The sequence below is a fragment of the Crocuta crocuta genome, unplaced genomic scaffold, assembly GCF_008692635.1.
Source record: "Crocuta crocuta isolate KB4526 unplaced genomic scaffold, BGI_CrCroc_1.0 scaffold334, whole genome shotgun sequence".
In the NCBI taxonomy this organism is placed as follows: Eukaryota; Metazoa; Chordata; class Mammalia; order Carnivora; family Hyaenidae; genus Crocuta; species Crocuta crocuta.
The window spans coordinates 5,227,653-5,236,023 of record NW_027533260.1 but is presented as its reverse complement, the minus strand read 5'-3'; the positions used below and the strand labels follow the sequence as shown (position 1 = coordinate 5,236,023).

The following is an 8,371-nucleotide window of genomic DNA, read 5'->3' as shown; positions in this document are numbered from 1 at the left end:
GGGAGACCTCTGCGCGCTGGCCGAGCGCCTGGACATCGTGGCCGGCTGCCGCCTGCTGCCCGACATCCGCGGCGTGCCGGGGACTGAGCCTGAGCAAGACCAGGGACCGCGAGCTTAGCCGTAACCCCGCCTGACTCTGCGCCCTGGGGGTGGGCCTTGAGGCCTCTGGGACCTGGCTCTGTGCCCTCTGTAGCTCTCTTCCCATCTTGCTGTCACCTTCAGGGCGACCCTTGCCCCCACAATAACGCTGTGTGTGTGTGTGTGTGTGCGCGCGCGCGCGCGCGCAGAGGGGGCGGGTAATATTGTGCAGCCACGCCTCTAGCCCTGGATTCCACCCTTCCACCCCGCCCCGTCCTGTCCCCATCTCTGCTCCCTGGTTCCGACCCTATCCCTGAGGCTTGGCTCCAGCCCCTGGGTAACCCTGATCTCTCTCCATCCCGGGGGTCCCACCTTGCTCACCTTTTCTTGTGCTCTGCCTTTCTTGAGTTTGGTTTCCGCTCTTAGGGGCTGGTCTGTCTTCTTCGCGTAGAATCGCCAGAATCTGGCGCAGGTTCCCTGATGTCTGTCTTCACTCCCTTGGCTCTGCCTCTGCTCCTCTCGCCCCCCTTCTGCATTTTTTTTTTTAAAGCTTCTTTTGCTTTTCCCGTTCTACTTCTACTCCCTACGTGATCCTGAGCTCTGTAGCCCCGCCCCCGCTATGGCCCAAAATGAGGTCCCCCGCCCCCGACTCTCCAGGCTGACAGTGGCACCCTTCAGGCACTTAGCTCCCATACAGCCTTGCCTGGGGAACTTTGGGCGCATCGTGACACCAGTTTGCAGGTGAAGACCGCACACTTGGTGTCCGCTCACTATCCCTGGAAGCCCCAGGGATTTGGATTTCTGACTCAGCTCGGGGATCTGGGGTTAGCTGACTGCTCTCTCTTCGGCGCCCAGCTCTGGTCCCTCCGTCCTGTCCGCATCTGTCCCCCTCCCCCACNCCACCCCAGAATAGAGACGTGAAAAAAAAAAGTACTCTGTGCCTGTCCTGTTAACACTCAAAACATTTACTGATGTGGAGAATTTGTCTTGTCAACCCATCTTAGCTGGGGTAGGTTCGTTGGCGATTTCTCGGAGAAGGGGGGCTCTGAGAGAGCTTTCATTTCTGGCCTATTGAAGGGGAAGCGGTCGCCGGGAAATCGGGATGTCTTGTTTTTTGCCCTGGGCTGCATGTATTCATATTTTGTTAATTCAGCTCACCGTTGTGTGTCTGTCTTGTGCCGGGCACCGGGGGGCGCTGCCGCTGGGCCGAGCCTGCCCAGAGCTCCCGGTCCCCTCGAAGAGGCCGACAGTAATAAAATACTCTCCTAAATGAATGGATCGTTTCCATAATTGCAATTGGTACTTTCGCGGTAATTTTTCCGCCACTATGATTAGTGCTGGAAAGCGTTGTGTGAGGGTGTAACCGAGATCTCTGACCTTGTCTGGGCAGATGGGGGGAGGTCGCAGGGCTTCCTTGGGGAAGTGATACCTGAGTTTGAGCTGAGCCCCGGAAGGTNGAAGGGAGCATAACCTATTTAAGTAACAGGAGGTGAATTTTTTTTTTTTTAAGTTTATTTTGAGAGAGGGGCACCTGACTCAGTCGGTTAAGCGTCCAACTTCAGCTCAGGTCATGATCTCACAGTCTGTGATCTCGCAGTTGCTCACTCTCTTTCAAAAAATAAACATTTTTTTAAAATTTAGGTTTATTTTGAGAGAGAGAATCCCAAATAGGCTCCACGCTTTCAGCACAGAGCCTGGTGAGGGGAGATCATGATCTAAGCTGAAATCAGGAGTCAGACATTTAACCGTCTGAGCCACCCAGGCACCCCTAAGATTTAAATTTTTTTAATGTTTATTTATTTTTGAGAGAGAGAGACCACGAGGGTGGGAGGGACCTAGACAGAGGGGAAGACACAGAATCTAAAACAGGCTCCAGGCTCTGAGCAGGCAACAGAGCCCGACTCGGGGCTCAAACACAGAACCGTGAGATCGTGACCTGAGCTGAAGTCTGAAGCTCAACCGACTGAGCCACCCAGGCGCCCCACCCCTAAGATTTTATTTTTAAGGGGCGCCTGGGTGGCTCAGTCGGTTAAGCGTCCGACTTCGGCTCAGGTCATGATCTCGCGGTTCATGGGTTCAAGCCCCGCGTCAGGCTCTGTGCTGACAGCTCAGAGCCTGGAGCCTGTTTCAGATTCTGTGTCTCCCTCTCTCTCTGACCCTCCCCTGCTCACACACACACTCTCTCTCTCAGAAATAAATAAAACATTAAAAATTTTTTTAAGAATTTTATTTTTAAGTAATCTCTACCACCAACATGAGACTCAAACTCACGACCCTGAGGTCGAGAGTCGGGTGCTCCACCGACCAAGCCAGCCAGGTGCCCCTAATCGTTAGGACCTATTTTAAGATGGAGCCTTCTTCAGAATAATTTACATGGGTCTCTGTCAGCGGGAAGTGGGAAGTAGGAGGTTGGATGTTCAGTCTGAGGACAGGGACATAAAAGACCCCATTGTCATTACAAACTGTATGGTGGCATTACGTTTACATAACACATCTCTACCTTAAACAATTTGCTGGTGAGGAGCCAGGAGCCGCAAGGCATGGCGGACGCCAAGAGGGCCTAAGGACATCAGGGTGGCCTGAGGGAGGCAAGACAATGGGACGCCCAGGGACTCTGCCAGCTTCAGTGGAATTGGGGGGGAGTGGCCCCCGCACCACCTACAGGACAAAGTTGCACCAGGTGTCAGTCAAGAAAGTCGGTTATGGGATCGCCTGGGCGCCAGTTAAGCATCTGACTCTTGATTTTGGCTCAGCCCATGATCTCAGGGGTCATGAGTTCGAGCCCCGCTCTGCGCTGACAGCAAGGAGCCTGCTTGGGATTCATTCTCTCTCTCTCTCTCTCCCTCTTTCTCAAAATAAATAAAATTTAAAAATAGAAGGTCTGCGGCTGTCCAGGGGCCAGAAGCTACGTTCAGTGGAGATCCAGGACTCATGCAGGAAGTGCAATTGCCTGGGAAGGGCCGACGCTGATGGGTTTGATTCCAGAGCCCTGGGAAGTAGGAGGGGTGGCGCTGAAGCCAGGACCTGTCTCTGCCAGATCACCTTCCTCTCCTAACCTGTGTCCCCTGGGCCTAGACATCAGGCCCCAGTGCTTTCTGGAACTCTTCCAGGAAAAGGAACCCCAGTGCTGGCAGCTGGGGGTTTGAGGGATTTTCTGGGCAAGTCCGAGGAGTTTTAGGGATTAGAGGAATTTGCTGAGGAGGTGAGGCCAGATTTGGGGAGGGGGATTAGAGGAAGGGGCCCCGGGACAGGGTGCTGGGGGTAAAAGGGCATACAGAGGACAGAGAAAGGAAATTTACCATGAAACGTGGATTTTAATTTTGTTTTTTAATTTTTTTAAACATTTATTCATACAGAGACAGAGCACAAGTCAGGGAGGGGCAGAGAGAGGGAGACACAGAATCTGAAGCAGGCTCCAGGCTCTGAGCTGTCAGCACAGAGCCCGGTGCAGGGCTCGAACCCATGAACTGTGAGATGGTGACCTGAGCTGAAGTCGAACACTTAACCAACTGAGCCACCCAGGCGCCTTGGAGTTTAATTTTAAATTTTGTTCTAAATCTGGTTGCTGCTATTTAATCTTGTTCAGGGAGTCCCTGAGGCTAGCCCCAGTACCCTTTTGCATCCTTCTAGATCAATCTTAGGTACTGTGAAAACACAAAATTCAGCTGAGGAAATTTGAAGGTCTAACTGGCTTTATTACACAATTTGCAAATCAGGCAGCACCCCACCCAGCAAGCAGAGAGGGGGCTCCACCGAGTGAAGGAAAGGAAAGAGCTATACAGGCAGAGAGAAAGCATAAAAGGTGAAGAAGGCGGCGGGGGGGGGAGGAAGGCAGGAAAGAGGAAGGGAGGGAGTGGGGAAGGATTAATTAGAAATGCTTTGTTTAAGGGGCACCTGGGTGGCTCAGTGGGTTAAGCTCCTGACTCCAGCTCAGGTCATGATCTCAGTTCGTGGGATCGAGCTCCGCCTTGTGCTCTGTGCTGATAGCTTGGAGTAGAGCCTCTTGGGGACGGGGACCCCTTATTAAGATGAAGTCCCCTGAAAAAAAAAGGTAAGAGTCCCCTGAGACCTAGCACTGCCCCATCCAGAAAATGCTACTTGTCACCTTGCGTCTCGGGCTCCTAGCAGCCAGCGGTAACCAGAGGGACTGTTCTCGCGGTTAGAGCCCAGCTCTCAGGATGGGACAGGAGGCGAGAGGAGAGTCAGGCCAGTGTGTCCAGTGAGACGCCAGGCTGGGAGGCCACCGGGCTTGTAGGACCCACACCTCTGTCCTCCCCTGTGATTTTCCCAATGATTAACAGCACAGGAGACAGAGGCAGAACGACCATCTCCAGAAGGGAAAGGATCAGGCAAAACCAAACACACTCAAACAATAATCACAAGAGTCGTTATACCCAAAGAACTAGTTCACACAAAACAATTTTTTAATGTTTATTTTTGAGAGAGAGAGAGAGAGAGTTTGTGCAAGCAGCAGAGAGAGAGAGGGAGACAGAGGATCCCAAAGCAGGCTCTGCGCCGACAGCAGAGAGCCTGACACAGGGCTCGAACCCACGAACCGTGAGATCATGACCTGAGCTGAAATCGGCCGCTTAACTGACTGAGCCACCCAGGTGCCTCTGGCTGATTATTTTCAGCAGGTGTGCCAAAAGCATTCAACAGGGAAAGGGTGCTCTTTTCAACAAATGGTGCTGGGAACACTGGGTACTCACACGGAAAAACAAAAAACAAAACAAAAAACAAACAAACAAAAACAATGAAATTGGTCCCTTGCTATCTACTACATACAAAAATTAAAATGAGTCAAGAACCTTAACATAACGGGGGCGCCTGGGTGGCTCAGTCGGTTGAGCATCCGCCTTCAGCCCAGGTCAGGATCTCACAGTTTGTGGGTCCGAGCCCCGCATCGGACTCTGTGCTGACAACTCAGATTCTGTGTCTGTTTCAGATTCTGTGTCTCCCTCTCACTCTGCCCCTCCCCAACTCATGCTGTCTCTCTCTGTCAAAAACAAATATAAAAAAAAAAAGAACCTAACATAACTAACACCCCACAACTCTTAGAAGAATTATTGTGAACACAGGAGAAAAATCATAGTTAAAAAGAAAAACTTTAAAAAAACAACAACATGGGGGGAGATCTTCATGACCTTGGATTTTGCAAGGATCTCAGATAGGACACCAAAGGCCCAGGCAACAAGAAAAGATAGATAACTGGCCTTTATCAAAATTAAAACCTATTGTGCATCAAAGGACACTATCAACAGAGTGAAAAGGCAACCCGCAGAATGGAAGAAAGTATTCACAAGTCATATACATGGTAGGGGATTAGTATCCAGAATACATAAAGAACTCCCACAACTCAACAACAGCAAACATTCCGATTCAAATATGGGCAAGAGACTTGAATAGACGTTTCTCCAAAGAAGATATTCAAATGGCCCACAAGCCCATGAAAGGATGCTCATTTGGGAAATGCAAATCAGAAGCACAATGGAGGGGAGCCTGACTGGCTCAGCCTGCAGAACACGTGACTCCATCTCAGGGTTGTGAGTTTGAGCCCCAAGTTGGATGGAGAGATTACTAAAAAATAAAATCTTAAAAAAATAAAAAGCACCATGGATACCACTTTACACCCACTAGGATGGCTATTAAAAACAAGAGGCGCCTGGGTGGCTTGGTCCATTAAGCGTCCGACTTTGACTCAGGTCATGATCTAGTGGTTCATCAGTTCAAGCCCTGCATCAGGCTCTGTGCTGACAGCTCAGAGCTTGGAGCCTGCTTCCGATTCTGTGTCTCCCTCTTTCTCTGCCCCTCCCCTGCTTGTGCACACACTTGTTCTCTCTCAGAAATAAATAAACATTAAAACAAACAAAGCAACAAAAAATAACTAAATGTTGGCAGGGGTGTGGTGTGGAGCTTCCTCAAAAAGTTAAACAGAAAACTAGCATATGGCCCAGCAAGCCCACGTCGGGCTGTGTGTCCCAGAAGAGTCAAAAGCAGGGGTGCAAACATACTTGCACACGAATGCTCGCAGTAGCATTAGTCACAGCGGCCAAAAGGTAAAAAAACAAACCAAACCATGTCCAGCAACAGATGAGCGGATAAACCAACTGTGATGGAGCCATGCAAGGAAATAGTATTCAGCCCTGAAAGGGAAGGCGGTTCTGGAACATACTATGCCAGGACCAAAGAAGACCTCAGGCGAAGCGAAATAAGCCAGTTATTACACGGCAGATACGCATGGTTGCTCTTACACGAGGCTTCTAGAATATGCAAAGTCACTGAGACAAAAAGTAGAAGAGAGGTCATCAGGGGCTGAGGGAAGGAGGAACGGGGGGTTATTGGTTAATGGGCCCAGAATTTCTGTTTTGGATGATGAAATAGTTCTGGAAATCAATAGTGGTGTTTGCACAACATCGTGGATATCCTTAATGTCGCTGAATCCCACACTGAAAAGGAGTTAAAAATGTAAAGTTTACCTTGCAATAATAATACTGATAAACGCTAAGATCAGTGGGGGAGGGGAAGGAATTTGTAAGGGGGAAATGAGGACCAAAGTCACATAAGAGGTCATTGTAAGTGGTTTGGCTTTGACTGTGCCTGAGCAGGAAATCTGTAGGTCAAGTTTTTCTGACAAACCAGGTGTCGGCCAAACTCTCTTGCTCTTGGTATGATCAGATCAAGCCCCCCCGCCAGCAGCCAAGGTCAAAGGGCAGTGACCCAAACCAAAAGCATCTGTCCCCCGTGAGCCCCGTGAGGGCAGGGCTGTGGCTGTCGTGGCCGCTGCCTCCTAGCACAGGGCCAGGCGCAAAGCAGATGGTGGGCGAGTGTTTGCTGACTGACTGAATGCCCTTCACACCATCACACAGCATCGACCCCTCAAATGTGCGGGCTGTTGAGATGTTTGTGTCCCAGCCCCCCTCCGAAGCTGCTGGACACTCAGTCCCACGACACATGTCACCCTCAGACATGCAGGTGGAGAGGGTCAGACATGCACCCAAATGCTGCCTAGCACCCATTCCACAAATATTTCCAAACTCTGTTTCGAGGGGAAGGGTATCCAGGGTGGAAGGAACAGTATGGGCAAAGGCCCAGAGGCAGGAAAATTCAGAGGGTGTTTTAGAGGCTAGATGAATTGTCCTCTGTGCCTGGCCTCCCCTAGAGGGCAGGAGGTGACAAAGGAAGACTTAGACCAGAGCCAGGCTAGGCAGAGACGCGGTTCTGTCAGAAGGGCCCTGGGGAGGCAAGGCAGGTTTTGCGCCGGAGAGGCAGGGGCATACTCGTGCTTTGGAAAGAGCCGTGTGGAGGGCGGAGGGGAGACTGGGTGTGCTCTGGGCACCCTCTGCCCCCAGCACCACCCAGCAAAGAGCAGGTGTGAGTGAAGGGAGGAATGAACACGAATTATTGGATCCTAATATCACTGAGAATAAAAGCCAAAGCCCTTACGGGGGCATTCAAGGCCCCATGATCTGGTCCCTTGCCCACCCAGCTGCGCGGCTATCCAACCGGCGGCACCGCCCAGTGCCCGCCGGACGCCCGTCTCTCCTGCAAAGCGCCAGCCTTTGCACCTGCTGCCTTGCGCTCGCTGTTCCGTCTGCTTGGAATACTGTTCCCCAGACTGCACGCTCCATGAACGCACCTTTGTCGTTCACCTCCGCACCCGCAGCACCGACCACAGTGCGCCACGCGCAGCCAGCGCAGTAATTTGTGGAATTAAGGAACGAGTGAATGAGCTCCGGACGTCAGCCTCTTCAGTAGAAACCTGAGCAAGTTGGGGCGCCTGGGTGGCTCAGTTGGTTAAGCCTCCGACTCCGGCTCAGGTCATGATCTCACGGTTCGTGGGTTCGAGCCCCGTGTAGGGCTCTGTGCTTACAGCTAGCTCAGAGTGTGGAGCCTGCTTTGGATTCTGTGTCGCCGTCATTCTCTGCCCCTCCTCTGCTCACGCTGTCTCTCTCTCTCTCTCTCTCAGAAATTTTTAAAAATTAAAAAAAAAATGGAGCCTTAGGTAGTGGGATTTTAGTCCATCTCAAATGTCAACTGACTTGTCTTCACTCAGGGCACCATGGGGATGGATTGGCTGTCCGTTTGTGTCTTCTGATTTTTGCGGAGTCAAACAATTTACAAAGCAGGTGGTGATTCTAAGTTGAGAAAATGTACCTGTGATTGAAAAATAAAACAAAACTAATATTAAAACATAAGGAAAATTTTTTAAAAAAGAAATAAAAGAAACCTGAGCAAGTTGAAGCACAGGTGGAGGAGACAGGTGCTTGAGCCAGAGGGGCTGGGAAAGTTCGGG

At 51.0% G+C, this 8,371-nt stretch overlaps 1 protein-coding gene and 1 non-coding gene across 2 annotated transcripts in view; both read left to right on the top strand.

The window, feature by feature from the left end:
• The window catches only part of BLOC1S3 (biogenesis of lysosomal organelles complex 1 subunit 3), a 1,660-nt gene extending 1,033 nt beyond the window's left edge, over positions 1–627 (top strand). The window contains 1 exon segment of the mRNA XM_077747420.1: positions 1–627. This exon segment is cut by the window's left edge and continues 111 nt beyond it. Coding sequence (XP_077603546.1) covers positions 1–118 — 118 coding nt within the window. The 3' untranslated portion in view covers positions 119–627.
• A 7,390-nt stretch (positions 628–8,017) lies between these two features.
• LOC144217804 (small nucleolar RNA SNORA79) lies at positions 8,018–8,194 on the top strand. Its single transcript, XR_013330958.1, has one exon. It is a non-coding gene; the product is annotated as a small nucleolar RNA SNORA79 (small nucleolar RNA).
• Positions 8,195–8,371: the final 177 nt, after the last annotated feature.